The sequence below is a fragment of the Aethina tumida genome, chromosome 2 (genome assembly GCF_024364675.1).
Source record: "Aethina tumida isolate Nest 87 chromosome 2, icAetTumi1.1, whole genome shotgun sequence".
NCBI lineage: Eukaryota > Metazoa > Arthropoda > Insecta > Coleoptera > Nitidulidae > Aethina > Aethina tumida.
In genome coordinates, this window is record NC_065436.1 from 28,469,136 (window position 1) to 28,495,079 (window position 25,944).

Consider the following 25,944-nt stretch of genomic DNA (forward strand, 5'->3'; position numbering starts at 1 on the left):
GCCTGAATCATACATTGCCTTATTGCAGTCATTTTACTCACAATTTAGTGTTCTTAAACAAAATACATTAATTGCATTTAGCTGATAAAAATGGATGAAGAGGAAAGTAATATACGGGAGAAGTCAGAAGAAATGATTTATGAGGATACTGGAGAAAAAGTAATTATACAAACTTCATAGACATTTAAAAAGTAACTTCGTTTAGGATTTAGCTAATAACTCGGATATAATAATTTCTACAGCACAGAGAGCTTCTGATGATTCCGGTGCACGTAATAATTATTAAACATAATGTCTAATCTGTATAAAATATAAATGTTTATTTTTTAGTTACCGTTATGGATTTTGGTAAGATTATTCTTCAATATTGAAAATTAAAAGCACTAATCCCTTACATAATTAAATATATTTAACAAACTATATACTAAAGAGGATGTTTATCCAGATGATGGAGAGGAAGAGGATGAAGAAGGATCTAAAGAATATGGAAAAGAAGAAGAAACCTTGAATGATTTTCAGAATATGCAAAGAAGTAAGATTTTGACTATTTAAAACATAGTGTTTAATGCAACTTGATACAGAAATTCATTACGATGCGTCGATTAACCCGCAGGACTTCTCGAACGAAATAAAAAAGGTGAGCGGAGATTTCATCGGTCTCACCCCGTCCCAAACATTACTTGTAGATTACACCACCATAATTCCGGAGACAGGTAAGTGATATATAATTTAAAAACTTATGAAAAACAATTGCTGTGTCAGTCATTGTTGAGGAGGTGATTGAAGAAGAAGAAGAAGAGGAAGCAGAATCACAGAAATCTTCCTCAATAACGCTCGACGAGCCGGTTTTCGATAGAGAAGAGCTCGTCGCTAAGCTCTCCCAGATTATGGCGGAAACTGAAATTGAAAGATCGAAAAACCATTTTTTGGAAAAAAAGATTTTGGAGTTTATGAGGAGGCGGAAAATGGAATCTGGTTTAAGAGACTTTGACGTACCTGAGGGCTTAGACTTCCTACGCAGGTAAAAATAAACCAGGGTGTGGAAAAATTAATAACGTCTTTTTTAGATACAAACAACAGTTAACGGCATTTAAAAACCAGAGAGACTATTACAATCAACAATATTCATTACTCAATGAAGAACTATCGTCAGCAGAAAAAAGGACTCTAAAGACGGAGAAGATGAGAAACGACATTCAACACAAATTGTGTCACCGCGAAAAGGAAATCGGTCGCGGGCTAATCCATTCGAAAACTGGAAAAGCTATTTCTGATCAGGTACAAGTTTATTCCCTTAACCATCTATATACAAATCTGTATGTTTACTTAGTTGGTAGAAAATCTTGTCAACAGACAAAACAGAAATTTTAAACAAATATCCGAGATGAGGTTGAAGTATCTGATTGCTAAGATAAGAAATCAGAAAATACAGGACAAGATAAACAAGGCAAATGTGATCGACGGTGATTTGAGTCTGATGGATTATGAAGTGATGAGAAACCTTAGAAACGCTCAAGTTGAAAAAATGGAGGAGCGTGAAGACGAACTGAACAAGTTAAGGTTTATTTGTGTTTTATATCAATCTAATTCACTTTTTATAGGTTGAGGACGATATGCACAAATTCTATTCAAGTTTTGGCCCACCTCAAAGAAAAACTCAGTACTTGTGATTTAGATTTAGAGATCTACATCGATAAATATAATGACGCAGAATATCTACTGAAGGAGGCAAATTGGAAAAATTGCATTTAGTATACGTGTCTATTGATAATAACTTTTAGAAACGGGAATATGTGACGCAATTAAAAAGGGAAAGAGACCGTATTAGACACAGAACTTACAATCTCAAAGAACAATCTGGGTTATTGACCAAGTTAGACTTACTAAGGGATATGGAAGAAAGTGTTAAGGAATTAAAAATCGTTAAGAAAAAATTAAGAATATCTGAACAAAACGTCCAGATAAAAAAAATAAAGGTAAAATTTTAACAATTATTAATCTATTAATATGTTAATACATGTGTTTCGCAATTTATCCAACAAATTTTAACCACATACTCACTATTGCATTCAAATCAATAGGAACAATTTCCAACAGCTGTTATAGATGGATTGACTTATTTTTTATCTCGTTTCCTGTTGCTCTATTATATTTTTTTTCAAAATAGACTTCTTATGTAACAGTGAGTATGTGATTAAAATTTTTCGGACACCTTCTATACATATACCACATACAATATACGGATATTAATGCAAAATGTCTGAATAGGTTAGGAATATTAGGAAAAATATTGAAGAGTTTCAAGCCAGTCAGAGAAAGGCAAGCAGAATACATCAATTTACAGGTGACAAAAAGAAACCCAGGAAAGTCAAGACGACATCAACTCTCCCTGCCGAAGCTTTTCGAGATATAAAAGTTTTACCCAGACCGAAAATTGGTTGCGAAAAGTGATATACATGTTTATTAGGAATATATAAATTTTATATATAATAAATGATAATGAAAAGTTGATAATCTAATTCATAATTTCAAACCGTGAGGTACAGTAATAGGTAATAGGAGGTAAATTATTAATTATTAATAATAATTGTCTTCTAAAGATTAACTTCTTTTTTCAAAATAAAATTCTAAACGCTACAAAACCAAATGATTCTCTTCAATTAGTTCAGCTATCCTGCATATATTTTTCTTTTTGTTATTTACTAAAGAATATTGATGTTCTGTTCAATCCGCAAGTAGCTAGCTCTGGCGCTTTTCATACGGTGTATAAATACCAAAAATAATCGAAGGCGATGAATATCGATGTATCTCCAATTGGAATATTTTTCTTAAGAATATGACTGTCGCAATATATAGATAGATAAGTACAAAGATTTCTACAGCAGAAACAGGCCATTGCTTCTATTTTCACCAATTTTTATAAAAATATACCACAGTTCAGGGTAGTGACAACAGCAAAACCATTAAACAACTTTTAGAAGAAACGAAGTGGGAAGTGATGGAGATAACGCCAAAATTTTCTATTTATTGAAGTTGAAGGAAAGCCACAGCCATGGATTCAGTTCTTTCAATTGTTTATATGGTGTTATAATAATTATGATTAATATAACATATTGTTAAAGTTAAGTTAATTTGATAATTGATAATTTATAAACAATAGATTTATTTCTATCAAAAGTAAATACTAATAAGCAAAGAAAATACAACAACCCGCCACTTTAAGAAACATTTTTCAGCGCATGCGTCGTGAGGTACCGCACAGTTTACAGTTCAGAGTTGCCACTTTGTGGTGTGGTGAGATTATTCGAATTATTGTTTGTAAAACTTTTGTATTCTTTGTGACTGAATTATTGTTAAAATAGTGTAATATTTTTGTTTTTTAGTAAGTTTATTCTTTCTTCTAATTTAATGATTACTTCTCATTAAAATATTTTACATTACCGTGGTGTTTCTAAAATCTATGTATTATTCTTATTCTTCTGTTAAATACATTCTTAATTTATTGTTATGCTCATATATTTTACTTTATAGTTTATTTGGTTGCTGCATTTCTAAAACATTACATTTTCATTATTACCATTATTATTGTGTTGTGTTTTTTATTATAAAATATTTAAATAATTTTTTTAATGTATGTTATATTACTATATTATTTTGATTTACTTTTTCGACTTTTATTATTTACCTAATTATTAAATATTAATAAAGAAATGTAGAGTAAACGAAAAATTAATTAATAAAGTAGTATTAGCCAAATATTGTATAGGAAAAATATAAATTCGGTTGAGAATGTTCTCGAAACTTATGATTTAACAAAAATTCGACGTCGACCAATCAGAAGCAAGGGATGAGTCGCCGCCATTTGACGTCGCCATTCGACGCCGCGTCAGTCAAGCCGGTCAGTCTGTTATCGACTCTCGTATCGATCGTAAGGGTGGTGGTGCGCGCTCCCACCTCCCCAGGAAATCGGTGGTGCGGTTCGGTTGTTTTGTGCAGTGACTCTTATTGTTAATCGTGCTGTGTTTAATGCCCTAATGGATATTCTACATACAAATTTCGAAGGTAGGATTACTTTCATTAAAAACCAATTGTTTACGTAATCTTTAAATCATCGAAGTCTGTACTATTTTAATTTTCAACATTTTTACTTAATTTTTTAATTTATTTAAACTTATTGTTGAAATATTTTATTCACTCTTTATTTATTTAAGTTTTATTTTAAAAGAAGTCAAAATTATTTTAATTTTCCACATGTTTTCTTATTCTTTAAATTATTTTATTTAAACTTATTGATAAAATATTTTATTCACTGTTTTTGTATGTTTAATTAAGTTTTATTTAAAAATAAATCTAAATTAGTTTAATTTCCTACATCTTTAATTAGCATTTAAATTACTTTATTTAAACTTAATTTTGAAACATTTTTGTTTATTTATTTTATTTTAAAATAAGTCTAAATTATTTTAATTTTCTTATTTACTTTACTTAATTTTTAAATTACTTTATTTAAACTTATTGTTGAAATGTTTTATTCACTGTTTTTTTATTTTTTATTTAAGTTTTATATTAAAAAGTTGAAAAGAATGGTTAAAAATTATTTTGTTAAAGTCTTGGACCTGGATTGTAACGACCCAACCACACATTGGAGAGACGATAAGGCAACAGGGAAAGGGCATTAAAGGTAACAAATAATAATTTTATTTATTAGAACGAGACTAGTTAACGTGGTAACTGGCAACGCAAAGTAAGTTTAAATTAAATATTTTATTTTTTCATTTCTTTTATCCCAAAATACAAAATTGTCCAAAATCTTTAAAGATTATTCGGATTCTTTCGAGGGACAGGTGAGTTTTTGGTTGCGTGTTTAATTGTTGGTTCTTTATGATGGGTACACCCCCGTAGCTTTCTTATTTGTGACTCGGTTTTGATGAGTTGTAGATCAAGAATAAAATCAAATGTTAATTCAACTTGATTAGGCTATTTTTTAAGGATAAAACGTTTGTAAAAAATATATTATCAATAATTCTTATCTTAAGTGACTTAACACATTAGTTCTCACAAACTATTAAATTATCATCAAGACCACAAATTCAGTTTTGTATACAATCTTTAAGAGATTTTAACAGGAAATTTCTCATATATTTTTGACACTTTATTCTATAGTTTATAATTGAATTAGAAGGATGATATTTTCAAATTAAACAAAAACAAGTTTTTTATTGAATTCAACAATCTTGAAAATTGATACACACCAATTTTCATAAAGTAATATTTGATTTTATTTGAATTAGAGTTGAAAATCTCATTATTCTTCTAAATTTATTTTTTCTGTGTAACCAATGTATGTAATAAGGTGTCAAAATTACCTGAGAATATCAATTAGTGATTTAGCATATCAGTTTTCTTCACAAACAGCTTAATTTTTAGAACCAACATGACCGCAAATCCAATTTTATCTGATATGTTAATTTACTATTGATACCACTCATTTATACACTCTTAAAGAGATTTTAACAGGAACATTCTCAGATATTTTTGACACTTTATTCTAGAGTTTAGTTGAATTAGAAGGATGTTAGTTTCAATTAAAACAAAAACAAGCTTTTTATTGAATTCAACTATCTTCAAAATTGGTACACACCAATTTTCATAAAGAGATATTTGATATTATGTGAACCAGAGTTGAAAATCTCATTATTCTACTAAATTTGTTTTTTCTGTGTTACCAATGTATGTAATAAGGTATCAAAATTAATTGAGAATATCAATTAGTGATTTAACATATCAGTTTTCTTCACAAACAGCTTAATTTTTAGAACCAACATGACCACAAATCCAATTTTATCTGATATGTTAATTTACTATTGATACCACTCATTTATACACTCTTAAAGAGATTTTGACAGGAACATTCTCAGATATTTTTGACACTTTATTCTATAGTTTAGTTGAATTAGAAGGATGTTATTTTCAATTAAAACAAAAACAAGCTTTTTATTGAATTCAACTATCTTCAAAATTGGTACACACCAATTTTCATAAAGAGATATTTGATATTATGTGAACCAGAGTTGAAAATCTCATTATTCTACTAAATTTGTTTTTTCTGTGTAACCAATATATGTAATGAGGTATCAAAATTAACTGAGAATATCAATTAGTGATTTAACATATCAGTTTTCTTCACAAACAGTTTAATTTTTAGAACCAACATGACCACAAATCCAATTTTATCTGATATGTTAATTTATTATTGATACCACTCATTTATACACTCTTAAAGAGATTTTAACAGGAACATTCTCAGATATTTTTGACACTTTATTCTATAGTTTAGTTGAATTAGAAGGATGTTATTTTCAATTTAAACAAATACAAGTTTTTTATTGAATTAAAGTATCTTGAAAAATGGTACACACCAATTTTCATACAAAAATATTTGATATTATTTGAATCAGGGTTGAAAATCTCATTATTCTTCTAAATTTATTTTTTCTGTGTAATCAATACAAGAAAAAGGTATCAAAATTACCTGAGAATATCAATTAGTGATTTAGCATATCAGTTTTCCTCACAAACAGCTTAATTTTTAGAACCAACATGACCACAAATCCAATTTTATCTGATATGTTAATTTACTATTGATACCACTCATTTATACACTCTTAAAGAGATTTTGACAGGAACATTCTCAGATATTTTTGACACTTTATTCTATAGTTTAGTTGAATTAGAAGGATGTTATTTTCAATTAAACCAAAAACAAGCTTTTTATTGAATTCAACTATCTTCAAAATTGGTACACACCAATTTTCATAAAGAGATATTTGATATTATCTGAACCAGAGTTGAAAATCTCATTATTCTACTAAATTTGATTTTTCTGTGTAACCAATGTATGTAATGAGGTATCAAAATTAACTGAGAATATCAATTAGTGATTTAACATATCAGTTTTCTTCACAAACAGCTTAATTTTTAGAACCAACATGACCACAAATCCAATTTTATCTGATATGTTAATTTATTATTGATACCACTCATTTATACACTCTTAAAGAGATTTTAACAGGAACATTCTCAGATATTTTTGACACTTTGTTCTATAGTTTAGTTGAATTAGAAGGATGTTATTTTCAATTTAAACAAATACAAGTTTTTTATTGAATTAAACTATCTTGAAAAATGGTACACACCAATTTTCATACAAAAATATTTGATATTATTTGAATCAGGGTTGAAAATCTCATTATTCTTCTAAATTTATTTTTTCTGTGTAATCAATACATGAAAAAGGTATCAAAATTATCTGAGAATATCAATTAGTGATTTAGCATATCAGTTTTCTTCACAAACAGCTTAATTTTTAGAACCAACTTGACCGCAAATCCAATTTTATCTGATACGTTAATTTACTATTGATACCACTCATTTATACACTCTTAAAGAGATTTTGACAGGAACATTCTCAGATATTTTTGACACTTTATTCTATAGTTTAGTTGAATTAGAAGGATGTTATTTTCAATTTAAACAAATACAAGTTTTTTATTGAATTAAACTATCTTGAAAATTGGTACACACCAATTTTCATAAAGAGATATTTGATATTATGTGAACCAGAGTTGAAAATCTCATTATTCTTCTAAATTTATTTTTTCTGTGTAATCAATACATGAAAAAGGTATCAAAATTATCTGAGAATATCAATTAGTGATTTAGCATATCAGTTTTCTTCACAAACAGCTTAATTTTTAGAACCAACTTGACCGCAAATCCAATTTTATCTGATACGTTAATTTACTATTGATACCACTCATTTATACACTCTTAAAGAGATTTTGACAGGAACATTCTCAGATATTTTTGACACTTTATTCTATAGTTTAGTTGAATTAGAAGGATGTTATTTTCAATTTAAACAAATACAAGTTTTTTATTGAATTAAACTATCTTGAAAATTGGTACACACCAATTTTCATAAAGAGATATTTGATATTATGTGAACCAGAGTTGAAAATCTCATTATTCTTCTAAATTTATTTTTTCTGTGTAATCAATACATGAAAAAGGTATCAAAATTACCTGAGAATATCAATTAGTGATTTAGCATATCAGTTTTCTTCACAAACAGCTTAATTTTTAGAACCAACATGACCACAAATCCAATTTTATCTGATACGTTAATTTACTATTGATACCACTCATTTATACACTCTTAAAGAGATTTTGACAGGAACATTCTCAGATATTTTTGACACTTTATTCTATAGTTTAGTTGAATTAGAAGGATGTTATTTTCAATTTAAACAAATACAAGTTTTTTATTGAATTCAACAATTTTGAAAATTGATACACACCTATTCTCATAAAGAGATATTTGATATTATGTGAACCAGAGTTGAAAATCTCATTATTCTACTAAATTTGTTTTTTCCGTGTAACCAATGTATGTAATAAGGTATCAAAATTAACTGAGAATATCAGTTAGTAATTTAACATATCAGTTTTCTTCACGAACAGCTTAATTTTTAGAACCAACATGACCACAAATCCAATTTTATCTGATATGTTAATTCACTATTGATACCACTCATTTATACACTCTTAAAGAGATTTTAACAGAAACATTCTCAGATATTTTTGACACTTTATTCTATAGTTTAGTTGAATTAGAAGGATGATATTTTCAATTTAAACAAATACAAGTTTTTTATTGAATTAAAGTATCTTGAAAAATGGTACACACCAATTTTCATACAAAAATATTTGATATTATTTGAATCAGGGTTGAGAATCTCATTATTCTTCTAAATTTATTTTTTCTGTGTAATCAATACATGAAAAAAGTATCAAAATTACCTGAGAATATCAATTAGTAATTTAACATATCTGTTTTCTTCACAAACAGCTTAATTTTTAGAACCAACATGACCACAAATCCAATTTTATCTGATATGTTAATTTACTATTGATACCACTCATTTATACACTCCTAAAGAGATTTTAACAGGAACATTCTCAAATATTTTTGACACTTTATTCTATAGTTTAGTTGAATTAGAAGGATGTTATTTTCAATTAAAACAAAAACAAGCTTTTTATTGAATTCAACTATCTTGAAAATTGGTACACACCAATTTTCATAAAGAGATATTTGATGTTACGTGAACCAGAGTTGAAAATCTCATTATTCTACTAAATTTGTTTTTTCTGTGTAACCAATGTATGTAATGAGGTATCAAAATTAACGGAGAATATCAATTAGTGATTTAACATATCAGTTTTCTTCACAAACAGCTTAATTTTTAGAACCAACATGACCACAAATCCAATTTTATCTGATATATTAATTTACTATTGGTACCACTCATTTATACACCCTTAAAGGAATTTTAAGAGGAACATTATCAGATATTTTTGACACTTTATTCTATAGTCTAGTTGAATTGGAAGGATGTTATTTTCAATTCAAATAATAAGTTTTTTATTGAATTCAACGATCTTGAAAATTGGTACACACCAATTTTCATAAAGAGATATTTGATATTATGTGAACCAGAGTTGAAAATCTCATTATTCTACTAAATTTGTTTTTTCTGTGTAACCAATGTATGTAATAATAAGGTATCAAAATTAACTGAGAATATCAATTAGTGATTTAACATATCAGTTTTCTTCACAAACAGCTTAATTTTTAGAACCAACATGACCACAAATCCAATTTTATCTGATATGTTAATTTATTATTGATACCACTCATTTATACACTCTTAAAGAGATTGTAACAGAAACATTCTCAGATATTTTTGACACTTTATTCTATAGTTTAGTTAAATTAGAAGGATGATATTTTCAATTTAAACAAAAACAAGTATTTTTATTGAATTCAACAATTTTGAAAATTGGTACACACCAATTTTCATGAAAAAATATTTGATATTATTTGAACCAGAGTTGAAAATCTCCTTATAGTTCAATATTTAATTTTTCTGTGTAACATATACATGAAATAAAGTAACAAAATTATCTGAGAATATCAAATAGTGATTAAACATATCAGTTTTCCTCACAAACAATATGATTTTTAGATCTAACGAGACCACCAATCCAATTTTGTCTGAAATGTTTATTTACTAATAATATCAATCTGTTATACACATTTAAAGAGAATTTAACAAGAATCATTTCAAATATTTTTGATACTTTTTTCCATTGTTTAGTTGAATAGAAAGGATGTAATTTTCAATTTAAACAAACACAAGTTTTCCATTGAATTTTAAAACCTTCAATATTGGTACATAACAATTTTTATAAAGAAATATTGGTTATTATTTGGACTAGAGTTAACAATCTGATTATTCTTATGATTTTATTTCTTTAGTTACAGATAGATGAAGTAAAGTGTCAAAATTACCTAAGAGTATCATTTAATTACTTAACATATTAGTTCTCCTCACAGACAGTTAAATTATTAGTACCAACTAGACCATAAGTCTCAGATATTGTTGACACTTTATTTTATATTTCATCTGAATTAGAAGGATGTAATGTTTTACTTAAACAAAAACAAGTTTTCCATTAAATTTAACAACTTTCAGAATTGGTACATACCAATTCTCATAAAGAAATATTGCTGCTACATAGACTAGAGTTGAAAATCGCATTGCTTAATGAAAATATTTCAACGGAATAAAGTTTCAAAGATATCTGAGAATACCAATTAGTGACTTAACACGTTAGTTCTCACAAACAATTTAATTCTTAGTACCAACAAAACCACAAGTCCAATTTTATATTATATGTATATATTCACTATATTCACTATTAAAACAAGTAAGAAGCATTAACCTGGAAAGTAATACATTACATGTATTTTGACAATTTAAAAAATAAAAACAAGACATAACTTAAAGTATTATCTTGTATCTTTCAAAATATTACTCATTAAAAATGAGTTATAAATACAAAAGTTATGGGGGTGTTGCAGTCTAAAATGAGTCACACTATATTCGGTAAAAATCACAATATATAAATATATAAATCACGAAATTCACAGTCGTTGATATTTTTGTTATTAAAAATAATTTTATAATGTAAATAATTTATAATTAATCGGGCCTATTTTCAAACTCTGAATGAATTATTTAAATTGTTCTTAATAAAAATATTTTAAGAAACTAATTTCTATAAGACATTTGTTAATATACGTATTTTACATAGGTTTAAAGCTATTTAAGAAAAGGAGAAATTATTCAAAGTAGTTTATTACTAATAATATAAAATAAAAGTAAAATAAAACAAAATAGTACTTTTCATCTCAGTTTTCCATATGGAAAAATCCATATTCGTCATTATTTAATCGAACATTTTAATTAATGAACAGTAATCATTAAAAAAGAAAAAAAGAACTATTATATTTTAACAATAATTCAGTCATAAAGAACAAAACTTTTATAAAGAACAATTCGAATATTCTCACCACACACAATGTGGCAACACTGAACTGTAAACCTGTGCAGTACCTCACGACGCATGCGCTGAAAACTGTTCCTTAAAGTGGCGGATTGTTATATTTTCTCTCCTTATTATTATTTACTTTCGATTGAAATAAATCCATTGTTTATAAATTATCAATTATAAAATTACCTTTACTTAACAATATATTGTATTAATTATAATATTTATAATACCCTATAAACAATTTTTGATTATAAAACAATAGGTGACCAATCAGATGCAAGGGATGAGTCGCCACTATTCGACGCCATTATAAATATAATATAATAATATATATAATAATAATTATAATAAATTATAAATATAAATAAATTATAAATTATAGCAAGCGTTACACAAACTTGAATATACGAAATTCGGTGCGAATCTCCAACATTGCGGTTCATATATAATTTGAAATTAGTAAATAATATATAATTCGCGAAATTCACCGTCGTTTTTCTATTAATCAGACTTAGTTTTAAAGTCTGAAAGAATTGTTTGAATTATTGTTAATAAAAATTTTGTTTTAAGAAAATAATATCCATTAAACATCCGTTAATTTATATTTATCAATTATGCGTTAACAAATATGATTGTACACAGTTACAGTCAAATTTAAGTGCTTTATAATTTATTCATGTAAAGAACAAATTAATTAAGATATTTAAGAAAATGCAGAAATTATACATAGTAGCAGTAAAACAAAATAACATTAATAGGTACCTTACTACTAGAATTAAAACTAACTCTTACATGATCTTTAATTTAATAATAAAACTCTCTTATTACATTACATATAATTTAGTATTCGGAATATTCATATTACAAATACATCAATTAATATAAACACAGTAAAAGTACTATCAAAGTATTGAACAAATATGATAACTAAGTATGTAAGAAGATACAAAAGCTCTCACATATGGATGTTCGATCACTTTTGAGATACACATATATAAACAAATTTTATTCGTTTCGTGTTTTTCAAAATATTCTCCATGAAGATTAACACAATTTTTTATGTGAATTAATTTCCAAAGCACTTCTTCGTCTTTTTTAGATACAAACAACAGTTAACGGCATTTAAAAACCAGAGAGACTATTACAATCAACAATATTCATTACTCAATGAAGAACTGTCGTCAGCAGAAAAAAAGACTCTAAAGACTGAGAAGATGAGAAACGACATTCAACACAAATTGTGTCACCGCGAAAAGGAAATCGGTCGCGGGCTAATCCATTCGAAAACTGGAAAAGCTATTTCTGATCAGGTACAAGTTTATTCCCTTAACCATCTATATACAAATCTGTATGTTTACTTAGTTGGTAGAAAATCTTGTCAACAGACAAAACAGAAATTTTAAACAAATATCCGAGATGAGGTTGAAGTATCTGATTGCTAAGATAAGAAATCAGAAAATACAGGACAAGATAAACAGGGCAAATGTGATCGACGGTGATTTGAGTCTGATGGATTATGAAGTGATGAGAAACCTTAGAAACGCTCAAGTTGAAAAAATGGAGGAGCGTGAAGACGAACTGAACAAGTTAAAGTTTATTTGTGTTTTATATCAATGTAATTCACTTTTTATAGGTTGAGGACGATATGCACAAATTCTATTCAAGTTTTGGCCCACCTCAAAGAAAAACTCAGTACTTGTGATTTAGATTTAGAGGTCTACATCGATAAATATAATGACGCAGAAAATCTACTGAAGGAGGCAAATTGGAAAAATTGCATTTAGTATACGTGTCTATTGATAATAACTTTTAGAAACGGGAATATGTGACGCAATTAAAAAGGGAAAGAGACCGTATTAGACACAGAACTTACAATCTCAAAGAACAATCTGGGTTATTGACCAAGTTAGACTTACTAAGGGATATGGAAGAAAGTGTTAAGGAACTAAAAATCGTTAAGAAAAAATTAAGAATATCTGAACAAAACGTCCAGATAAAAAAAATAAAGGTAAAATTTTAACAATTATTAATCTATTAATATGTTAATACATGTGTTTCGCAATTTATCCAACAAATTTTAACCACATACTCACTATTGCATTCAAATCAATAGGAACAATTTCCAACAGCTGTTATAGATGGATTGACTTATTTTTTATCTCGTTTCCTGTTGCTCTATTATATTTTTTTTCAAAATAGACTTCTTATGTAACAGTGAGTATGTGATTAAAATTTTTCGGACACCTTCTATACATATACCACATACCATATACGGATATTAATGCAAAATGTCTGAATAGGTTAGGAATATTAGGAAAAATATTGAAGAGTTTCAAGCCAGTCAGAGAAAGGCAAGCAGAATACATCAATTTACAGGTGACAAAAAGAAACCCAGGAAAGTCAAGACGACATCAACTCTCCCTGCCGAAGCTTTTCGAGATATAAAAGTTTTACCCAGACCGAAAATTGGTTGCGAAAAGTGAAATACATGTTTATTAGGAATATATAAATTTTATATATAATAAATGATAATGAAAAGTTGATAATCTAATTCATAATTTCAAACCGTGAGGTACAGTAATAGGTAATAGGAGGTAAATTATTAATTATTAATAATAATTGTCTTCTAAAGATTAACTTCTTTTTTCAAAATAAAATTCTAAACGCTACAAAACCAAATGATTCTCTTCAATTAGTTCAGCTATCCTACATATATTTTTCTTTTTGTTATTTACTAAAGAATATTGATGTTCTGTTCAATCCGCAAGTAGCTAGCTCTGGCGCTTTTCATACGGTGTATAAATACCAAAAATAATCGAAGGCGATGAATATCGATGTATCTCCAATTGGAATATTTTTCTTAAGAATATGACTGTCGCAATATATAGATAGATAAGTACAAAGATTTCTACAGCAGAAACAGGTCATTGCTTCTATTTTCACCAATTTTTATAAAAATATACCACAGTTCAGGGTAGTGACAACAGCAAAACCATTAAACAACTTTTAGAAGAAACGAAGTGGGAAGTGATGGAGATAACGCCAAAATTTTCTATTTATTGAAGTTGAAGGAAAGCCACAGCCATGGATTCAGTTCTTTCAATTGTTTATATGGTGTTATAATAATTATGATTAATATAACATATTGTTAAAGTTAAGTTAATTTGATAATTGATAATTTATAAACAATAGATTTATTTCTATCAAAAGTAAATACTAATAAGCAAAGAAAATACAACAACCCGCCACTTTAAGAAACATTTTTCAGCGCATGCGTCGTGAGGTACCGCACAGTTTACAGTTCAGAGTTGCCACTTTGTGGTGTGGTGAGATTATTCGAATTATTGTTTGTAAAACTTTTGTATTCTTTGTGACTGAATTATTGTTAAAATAGTGTAATATTTTTGTTTTTTAGTAAGTTTATTCTTTCTTCTAATTTAATGATTACTTCTCATTAAAATATTTTACATTACCGTGGTGTTTCTAAAAACTATGTATTATTCTTATTCTTCTGTTAAATACATTCTTAATTTATTGTTATGCTCATATATTTTACTTTATAGTTTATTTGGTTGCTGCATTTCTAAAACATTACATTTTCATTATTACCATTATTATTGTGTTGTGTTTTTTATTATAAAATATTTAAATAATTTTTTTAATGTATGTTATATTACTATATTATTTTGATTTACTTTTTCGACTTTTATTATTTACCTAATTATTAAATATTAATAAAGAAATGTAGAGTAAACGAAAAATTAATTAATAAAGTAGTATTAGCCAAATATTGTATAGGAAAAATATAAATTCGGTTGAGAATGTTCTCGAAACTTATGATTTAACAAAAATTCGACGTCGACCAATCAGAAGCAAGGGATGAGTCGCCGCCATTTGACGTCGCCATTCGACGCCGCGTCAGTCAAGCCGGTCAGTCTGTTATCGACTCTCGTATCGATCGTAAGGGTGGTGGTGCGCGCTCCCACCTCCCCAGGAAATCGGTGGTGCGGTTCGGTTGTTTTGTGCAGTGACTCTTATTGTTAATCGTGCTGTGTTTAATGCCCTAATGGATATTCTACATACAAATTTCGAAGGTAGGATTACTTTCATTAAAAACCAATTGTTTACGTAATCTTTAAATCATCGAAGTCTGTACTATTTTAATTTTCAACATTTTTACTTAATTTTTTAATTTATTTAAACTTATTGTTGAAATATTTTATTCACTCTTTATTTATTTAAGTTTTATTTTAAAAGAAGTCAAAATTATTTTAATTTTCCACATGTTTTCTTATTCTTTAAATTATTTTATTTAAACTTATTGATAAAATATTTTATTCACTGTTTTTGTATATTTAATTAAGTTTTATTTAAAAATAAATCTAAATTAGTTTAATTTCCTACATCTTTAATTAGCATTTAAATTACTTTATTTAAACTTAATTTTGAAACATTTTTGTTTATTTATTTTATTTTAAAATAAGTCTAAATTATTTTAATTTTCTTATTTACTTTACTTAATTTTTAAATTACTTTATTTAAACTTATTGTTGAAATGTTTTATTCACTGTTTTTTTATTTTTTATTTAAGTTTTATATTAAAAAGTTGAAAAGAATGGTTAAAAATTATTTTGTTAAAGTCTTGGACCTGGATTGTAACGACCCAACCACACATTGGAGAGACGATAAGGCAACAGGGAAAGGGCATTAAAGGTAACAAATAATAATTTTATTTATTAGAACGAGACTAGTTAACGTGGTAACTGGCAACGCAAAGTAAGTTTAAATTAAATATTTTATTTTTTCATTTCTTTTATCCCAAATTACAAAATTGTCCAAAATCTTTAAAGATTATTCGGATTCTTTCGAGGGACAGGTGAGTTTTTGGTTGCGTGTTTAATTGTTGGTTCTTTATGATGGGTACACCCCCGTAACTTTCTTATTTGTGACTCGGTTTTGATGAGTTGTAGATCAAGAATAAAATCAAATGTTAATTCAACTTGATTAGGCTATTTTTTAAGGATAAAACGTTTGTAAAAAATATATTATCAATAATTCTTATCTTAAGTGACTTAACACATTAGTTCTCACAAACTATTAAATTATCATCAAGACCACAAATTCAGTTTTGTATACAATCTTTAAGAGATTTTAACAGGAAATTTCTCATATATTTTTGACACTTTATTCTATAGTTTATAATTGAATTAGAAGGATGATATTTTCAAATTAAACAAAAACAAGTTTTTTATTGAATTCAACAATCTTGAAAATTGATACACACCAATTTTCATAAAGTAATATTTGATTTTATTTGAATTAGAGTTGAAAATCTCATTATTCTTCTAAATTTATTTTTTCTGTGTAACCAATGTATGTAATAAGGTGTCAAAATTACCTGAGAATATCAATTAGTGATTTAGCATATCAGTTTTCTTCACAAACAGCTTAATTTTTAGAACCAACATGACCGCAAATCCAATTTTATCTGATATGTTAATTTACTATTGATACCACTCATTTATACACTCTTAAAGAGATTTTAACAGGAACATTCTCAGATATTTTTGACACTTTATTCTAGAGTTTAGTTGAATTAGAAGGATGTTAGTTTCAATTAAAACAAAAACAAGCTTTTTATTGAATTCAACTATCTTCAAAATTGGTACACACCAATTTTCATAAAGAGATATTTGATATTATGTGAACCAGAGTTGAAAATCTCATTATTCTACTAAATTTGTTTTTTCTGTTTTACCAATGTATGTAATAAGGTATCAAAATTAACTGAGAATATCAATTAGTGATTTAATATATCAGTTTTCTTCACAAACAGCTTAATTTTTAGAACCAACATGACCACAAATCCAATTTTATCTGATATGTTAATTTACTATTGATACCACTCATTTATACACTCTTAAAGAGGTTTTAACAGGAACATTCCCAGATATTTTTGACACTTTATTCTATAGTTTAGTTAAATTAGAATGATGATATTTTCAATTTAAACAAAAACAAGTATTTGTATTGAATTCAACTATCTTGAAAATTGGTACACACCAATTTTCATAAAGAGATATTTGATATTATGTGAACCAGAGTTGAAAATCTCATTATTCTACTAAATTTGTTTTTTCTGTGTAACCAATCTATGTAATGAGTTATCAAAATTAACTGAGAATATCAATTAGTGATTTAACATATCAGTTTTCTTCACAAACAGCTTAATTTTTAAAACCAACATGACCACAAATCCAATTTTATCTGATATGTTAATTTACTATTGATACCACTCATTTATACACTCCTAAAGAGATTTTAACAGGAACATTCTCAAATATTTTTGACACTTTCTTCTATAGTTTAGTTGAATTAGGAGGATGTTATTTTCAATTAAAACAGAAACAAGCTTTTTATTGAACTCAACTATCTTCAAAATTGGTACACACCAATTTTCATAAAGAGATATTTGATGTTAGGTGAACCAGAGTTGAAAATCTCATTCTACTAAATTTGTTTTTTCTGTGTAACCAATGTATGTAATGAGGTATCAAAATTAACTGAGGATATCAATTAGTGATTTAACATATCAGTTTTCTTCACAAACAGTTTAATTTTTAGAACCAACATGACCACAAATCCAATTTTATCTGATATGTTAATTTATTATTGATACCACTCATTTATACACTCTTAAAGAGATTTTAACAGGAACATTCTCAGATATTTTTGACACTTTATTCTATAGTTTAGTTGAATTAGAAGGATGTTATTTTCAATTTAAACAAATACAAGTTTTTTATTGAATTAAACTATCTTGAAAAATGGTACACACCAATTTTCATACAAAAATATTTGATATTATTTGAATCAGGGTTGAAAATCTCATTATTCTTCTAAATTTATTTTTTCTGTGTAATCAATACAAGAAAAAGGTATCAAAATTACCTGAGAATATCAATTAGTGATTTAGCATATCAGTTTTCCTCACAAACAGCTTAATTTTTAGAACCAACATGACCACAAATCCAATTTTATCTGATATGTTAATTTACTATTGATACCACTCATTTATACACTCTTAAAGAGATTTTGACAGGAACATTCTCAGATATTTTTGACACTTTATTCTATAGTTTAGTTGAATTAGAAGGATGTTATTTTCAATTAAACCAAAAACAAGCTTTTTATTGAATTCAACTATCTTCAAAATTGGTACACACCAATTTTCATAAAGAGATATTTGATATTATCTGAACCAGAGTTGAAAATCTCATTATTCTACTAAATTTGATTTTTCTGTGTAACCAATGTATGTAATAAGGTGTCAAAATTACCTGAGAATATCAATTAGTGATTTAGCATATCAGTTTTCTTCACAAACAGCTTAATTTTTAGAACCAACATGACCGCAAATCCAATTTTATCTGATATGTTAATTTACTATTGATACCACTCATTTATACACTCTTAAAGAGATTTTAACAGGAACATTCTCAGATATTTTTGACACTTTGTTCTATAGTTTAGTTGAATTAGAAGGATGTTATTTTCAATTTAAACAAATACAAGTTTTTTATTGAACTAAACTATCTTGAAAAATGGTACACACCAATTTTCATACAAAAATATTTGATATTATTTGAATCAGGGTTGAAAATCTCATTATTCTTCTAAATTTATTTTTTCTGTGTAATCAATACATGAAAAAGGTATCAAAATTACCTGAGAATATCAATTAGTGATTTAGCATATCAGTTTTCTTCACAAACAGCTTAATTTTTAGAACCAACATGACCACAAATCCAATTTTATCTGATACGTTAATTTACTATTGATACCACTCATTTATACAATCTTAAAGAGATTTTGACAGGAACATTCTCAAATATTTTTGACACTTTATTCTATAGTTTAGTTGAATTAGAAGGATGTTATTTTCAATTTAAACAAATACAAGTTTTTTATTGAATTCAACAATTTTGAAAATTGATACACACCTATTTTCATAAAGAGATATTTGATATTATGTGAACCAGAGTTGAAAATCTCATTATTCTACTAAATTTGTTTTTTCCGTGTAACCAATGTATGTAATAAGGTATCAAAATTAACTGAGAATATCAGTTAGTAATTTAACATATCAGTTTTCTTCACGAACAGCTTAATTTTTAGAACCAACATGACCACAAATCCAATTTTATCTGATATGTTAATTTACTATTGATACCACTCATTTATACACTCTTAAAGAGATTTTAACAGGAACATTCTCAGATATTTTTGACACTTTATTCTATAGTTTATAGTTAAATTATAAGCATGTTATTTTCAATTTAAACAAAAACAAGCTTTTTATTGAATTCAACTATCTTGAAAATTGGTACACACCAATTTTCATAAAGAGATATTTGATATTATGTGAACCAGAGTTGAAAATCTCATTATTCTTCTAAATTTATTTTTTCTGTGTAATCAATACATGAAAAAGGTATCAAAATTACCTGAGAATATCAATTAGTGATTTAGCATATCAGTTTTCTTCACAAACAGCTTAATTTTTAGAACCAACATGACCACAAATCCAATTTTATCTGATACGTTAATTTACTATTGATACCACTCATTTATACACTCTTAAAGAGATTTTGACAGGAACATTCTCAGATATTTTTGACACTTTATTCTATAGTTTAGTTGAATTAGAAGGATGTTATTTTCAATTTAAACAAATACAAGTTTTTTATTGAATTAAACTATCTTGAAAATTGGTACACACCAATTTTCATAAAGAGATATTTGATATTATGTGAGCCAGAGTTGAAAATCTCATTATTCTTCTAAATTTATTTTTTCTGTGTAATCAATACATGAAAAAGGTATCAAAATTACCTGAGAATATCAATTAGTGATTTAGCATATCAGTTTTCTTCACAAACAGCTTAATTTTTAGAACCAACATGACCACAAATCCAATTTTATCTGATACGTTAATTTACTATTGATACCACTCATTTATACACTCTTAAAGAGATTTTGACAGGAACATTCTCAGATATTTTTGACACTTTATTCTATAGTTTAGTTGAATTAGAAGGATGTTATTTTCAATTTAAACAAATACAAGTTTTTTATTGAATTAAACTATCTTGAAAAATGGTACACACCAATTTTCATACAAAAATATTTGATATTATTTGAATCAGGGTTGAAAATCTCATTATTCTTCTAAATTTATTTTTTCTGTGTAATCAATACATGAAAAAGGTATCAAAATTACCTGAGAATATCAATTAGTGATTTAGCATATCAGTTTTCTTCACAAACAGCTTAATTTTTAGAACCAACATGACCACAAATCCAATTTTATCTGATACGTTAATTTACTATTGATACCACTCATTTATACACTCTTAAAGAGATTTTGACAGGAACATTCTCAGATATTTTTGACACTTTATTCTATAGTTTAGTTGAATTAGAAGGATGTTATTTTCAATTTAAACAAATACAAGTTTTTTATTGAATTAAACTATCTTGAAAATTGGTACACACCAATTTTCATAAAGAGATATTTGATATTATGTGAGCCAGAGTTGAAAATCTCATTATTCTTCTAAATTTATTTTTTCTGTGTAATCAATACATGAAAAAGGTATCAAAATTACCTGAGAATATCAATTAGTGATTTAGCATATCAGTTTTCTTCACAAACAGCTTAATTTTTAGAACCAACATGACCACAAATCCAATTTTATCTGATACGTTAATTTACTATTGATACCACTCATTTATACAATCTTAAAGAGATTTTGACAGGAACATTCTCAGATATTTTTGACACTTTATTCTATAGTTTAGTTGAATTAGAAGGATGTTATTTTCAATTTAAACAAATACAAGTTTTTTATTGAATTCAACAATTTTGAAAATTGATACACACCTATTTTCATAAAGAGATATTTGATATTATGTGAACCAGAGTTGAAAATCTCATTATTCTACTAAATTTGTTTTTTCCGTGTAACCAATGTATGTAATAAGGTATCAAAATTAACTGAGAATATCAGTTAGTAATTTAACATATCAGTTTTCTTCACGAACAGCTTAATTTTTAGAACCAACATGACCACAAATCCAATTTTATCTGATATGTTAATTTACTATTGATACCACTCATTTATACACTCTTAAAGAGATTTTAACAGGAACATTCTCAGATATTTTTGACACTTTATTCTATAGTTTATAGTTAAATTATAAGCATGTTATTTTCAATTTAAACAAAAACAAGCTTTTTATTGAATTCAACTATCTTGAAAATTGGTACACACCAATTTTCATAAAGAGATATTTGATATTATGTGAACCAGAGTTGAAAATCTCATTATTCTACTAAATTTGTTTTTTCTGTGTAACCAATGTATGTAATAAGGTATCAAAATTAACTGAGAATATCAATTAGTGATTTAACATATCAGTTTTCTTCACAAACAGCTTAATTTTTAGAACCAACATGACCACAAATCCAATTTTATCTGATATATTAATTTACTAATGGTACCACTCATTTATACACCCTTAAAGGAATTTTAAGAGGAACATTCTCAGATATTTTTGACACTTTATTCTATAGTCTAGTTGAATTGGAAGGATGTTATTTTCAATTCAAATAATAAGTTTTTTATTGAATTCAACGATCTTGAAAATTGGTACACACCAATTTTCATAAAGAGATATTTGATATTATGTGAACCAGAGTTGAAAATCTCATTATTCTACTAAATTTGTTTTTTCTGTGTAACCAATGTATGTAATAAGGTATCAAAATTAACTGAGAATATCAATTAGTGATTTAACATATCAGTTTTCTTCACAAACAGTTTAATTTTTAGAACCAACATGACCACAAATCCAATTTTATCTGATATGTTAATTTATTATTGATACCACTCATTTATACACTCTTAAAGAGATTGTAACAGAAACATTCTCAGATATTTTTGACACTTTATTCTATAGTTTAGTTGAACTAGAAGGATGTTATTTTCAATTTAAACAAATACAAGTTTTTTATTGAATTAAACTATCTTGAAAAATGGTACACACCAATTTTCATACAAAAATATTTGATATTATTTGAATCAGGGTTGAAAATCTCATTATTCTTCTAAATTTATTTTTTCTGTGTAATCAATACATGAAAAAGGTATCAAAATTACCTGAGAAAATCAATTAGTGATTTAGCATATCAGTTTTCTTCACAAACAGCTTAATTTTTAGAACCAACATGACCACAAATCCAATTTTATCTGATATGTTAATTTACTTATTGATACCACTCATTTATACACTCTTAAAGAGATTGTAACAGAAACATTCTCAGATATTTTTGACACTTTATTCTATAGTTTAGTTAAATTAGAAGGATGATATTTTCAATTTAAACAAAAACAAGTATTTTTATTGAATTCAACAATTTTGAAAATTGGTACACACCAATTTTCATGAAAAAATATTTGATATTATTTGAACCAGAGTTGAAAATCTCATTATAGTTCAAAATTTAATTTTTCTGTGTAACATATACATGAAATAAAGTAACAAAATTATCTGAGAATATCAATTAGTGATTAAACATATCAGTTTTCCTCACAAACAGTATGATTTTTAGATCTAACGAGACCACCAATCCAATTTTGTCTGAAATGTTTATTTACTAATAATATCAATCTGTTATACACATTTAAAGAGAATTTAACAAGAATCATTTCAAATATTTTTGATACTTTTTTCCATTGTTTAGTTGAATAGAAAGGATGTAATTTTCAATTTAAACAAACACAAGTTTTCCATTGAATTTTAAAACCTTCAATATTGGTACATAACAATTTTTATAAAGAAATATTGGTTATTATTTGGACTAGAGTTAACAATCTGATTATTCTTATGATTTTATTTCTTTAGTTACAGATAGATGAAGTAAAGTGTCAAAATTACCTAAGAGTATCATTTAATTACTTAACATATTAGTTCTCCTCACAGACAGTTAAATTATTAGTACCAACTAGACCATAAGTCTCAGATATTGTTGACACTTTATTTTATATTTCATCTGAATTAGAAGGATGTAATGTTTTACTTAAACAAAAACAAGTTTTCCATTAAATTTAACAACTTTCAGAATTGGTACATACCAATTCTCATAAAGAAATATTGCTGCTACATAGACTAGAGTTGAAAATCGCATTGCTTAATGAAAATATTTCAACGGAATAAAGTTTCAAAGATATCTGAGAATACCAATTAGTGACTTAACACGTTAGTTCTCATAAACAATTTAATTCTTAGTACCAACAAAACCACAAGTCCAATTTTATATTATATGTATATATTCACTATATTCACTATTAAAACAAGTAAGAAGCATTAACCTGAAAAGTAATACATTACATGTATTTTGACAATTTAAAAAATAAAAACAAGACATAACTTAAAGTATTATCTTGTATCTTTCAAAATATTACTCATTAAAAATGAGTTATAAATACAAAAGTTATGGGGGTGTTGCAGTCTAAAATGAGTCACACTATATTCGGTAAAAATCACAATATATAAATATATAAATCACGAAATTCACAGTCGTTGATATTTTTGTTATTAAAAATAATTTTATAATGTAAATAATTTATAATTAATCGGGCCTATTTTCAAACTCTGAATGAATTATTTAAATTGTTCTTAATAAAAATATTTTAAGAAACTAATTTCTATAAGACATTTGTTAATATACGTATTTTACATAGGTTTAAAGCCATTTAAGAAAAGGAGAAATTATTCAAAGTAGTTTATTACTAATAATATAAAATAAAAGTAAAATAAAACAAAATAGTACTTTTCATCTCAGTTTTCCATATGGAAAAATCCATATTCGTCAATATTTGATCGAATATTTTAATTAATGAACAGTAATCATTAAAAAAGAAAAAAAGAACTATTATATTTTAACAATAATTCAGTCATAAAGAACAAAACTTTTATAAAGAACAATTCGAATATTCTCACCACACACAATGTGGCAACACTGAACTGTAACCTGTGAAGTACCTCACGACGCATGCGCTGAAAACTGTTCCTTAAAGTGGCGGATTGTTATATTTTCTTTCCTTATTATTATTTACTTTCGATTGAAATAAATCAATTGTTTATAAATTATCAATTATAAAATTACCTTTACTTAACAATATATTGTATTAATTATAATATTTATAATACCCTATAAACAATTTTTGATTATAAAACAATAGGTGACCAATCAGATGCAAGGGATGAGTCGCCACTATTCGACGCCATTATAAATATAATATAATAATATATATAATAATAATTATAATAAATTATAAATATAAATAAAATATAAATTATAGCAAGCGTTACACAAACTTGAATATACGAAATTCGGTGCGAATCTCCAACATTGCGGTTCATATATAATTTGAAATTAGTAAATAATATATAATTCGCGAAATTCACCGTCGTTTTTCTATTAATCAGACTTAGTTTTAAAGTCTGAAAGAATTGTTTGAATTATTGTTAATAAAAATTTTGTTTTAAGAAAATAATATCCATTAAACATCCGTTAATTTATATTTATCAATTATGCGTTAACAAATATGATTGTACACAGTTACAGTCAAATTTAAGTGCTTTATAATTTATTCATGTAAAGAACAAATTAATTAAGATATTTAAGAAAATGCAGAAATTATACATAGTAGCAGTAAAACAAAATAACATTAATAGGTACCTTACTACTAGAATTAAAACTAACTCTTACATGATCTTTAATTTAATAATAAAACTCTCTTATTACATTACATATAATTTAGTATTCGGAATATTCATATTACAAATACATCAATTAATATAAACACAGTAAAAGTACTATCAAAGTATTGAACAAATATGATAACTAAGTATGTAAGAAGATACAAAAGCTCTCACATATGGATGTTCGATCACTTTTGAGATACACATATATAAACAAATTTTATTCGTTTCGTGTTTTTCAAAATATTCTCCATGAAGATTAACACAATTTTTTATGTGAATTAATTTCCAAAGCACTTCTTCGTCTTTTTTAGATACAAACAACAGTTAACGGCATTTAAAAACCAGAGAGACTATTACAATCAACAATATTCATTACTCAATGAAGAACTGTCGTCAGCAGAAAAAAAGACTCTAAAGACTGAGAAGATGAGAAACGACATTCAACACAAATTGTGTCACCGCGAAAAGGAAATCGGTCGCGGGCTAATCCATTCGAAAACTGGGAAAGCTATTTCTGATCAGGTACAAGTTTATTCCCTTAACCATCTATATACAAATCTGTATGTTTACTTAGTTGGTAGAAAATCTTGTCAACAGACAAAACAGAAATTTTAAACAAATATCCGAAATGTAATTCATTATTTA

At 26.4% G+C, this 25,944-nt stretch overlaps 1 protein-coding gene across 8 annotated transcripts; it reads left to right on the forward strand.

Annotated features, from left to right (window-relative positions):
- On the forward strand, positions 1-25,888 carry LOC109604849 (coiled-coil domain-containing protein 96). Of its 8 annotated transcripts, XR_007547324.1 has the most exons (12): positions 1-159; positions 206-272; positions 331-348; positions 446-532; positions 582-713; positions 763-1,021; positions 1,068-1,278; positions 1,331-1,554; positions 1,602-1,728; positions 13,277-13,471; positions 25,611-25,821; positions 25,874-25,888. XR_007547324.1 is itself a non-coding variant. In XM_049963412.1 (11 exons), exons 1-11 carry the CDS (start codon positions 91-93, stop codon positions 13,944-13,946), a joined length of 1,572 nt encoding a protein of 523 aa, XP_049819369.1. In that variant the 5' UTR covers positions 1-90; the 3' UTR covers positions 13,947-14,009. The 8 variants fall into 8 exon arrangements, 7 of the variants coding, with proteins under 7 accessions (XP_049819369.1, XP_049819368.1, XP_049819370.1 ...); XM_049963412.1 differs by lacking the exons at positions 13,277-13,471; positions 25,611-25,821; positions 25,874-25,888 and adding exons at positions 1,782-1,976; positions 13,764-14,009; XM_049963411.1 differs by lacking the exons at positions 25,611-25,821; positions 25,874-25,888 and adding an exon at positions 13,764-14,009.
- Positions 25,889-25,944: the final 56 nt, after the last annotated feature.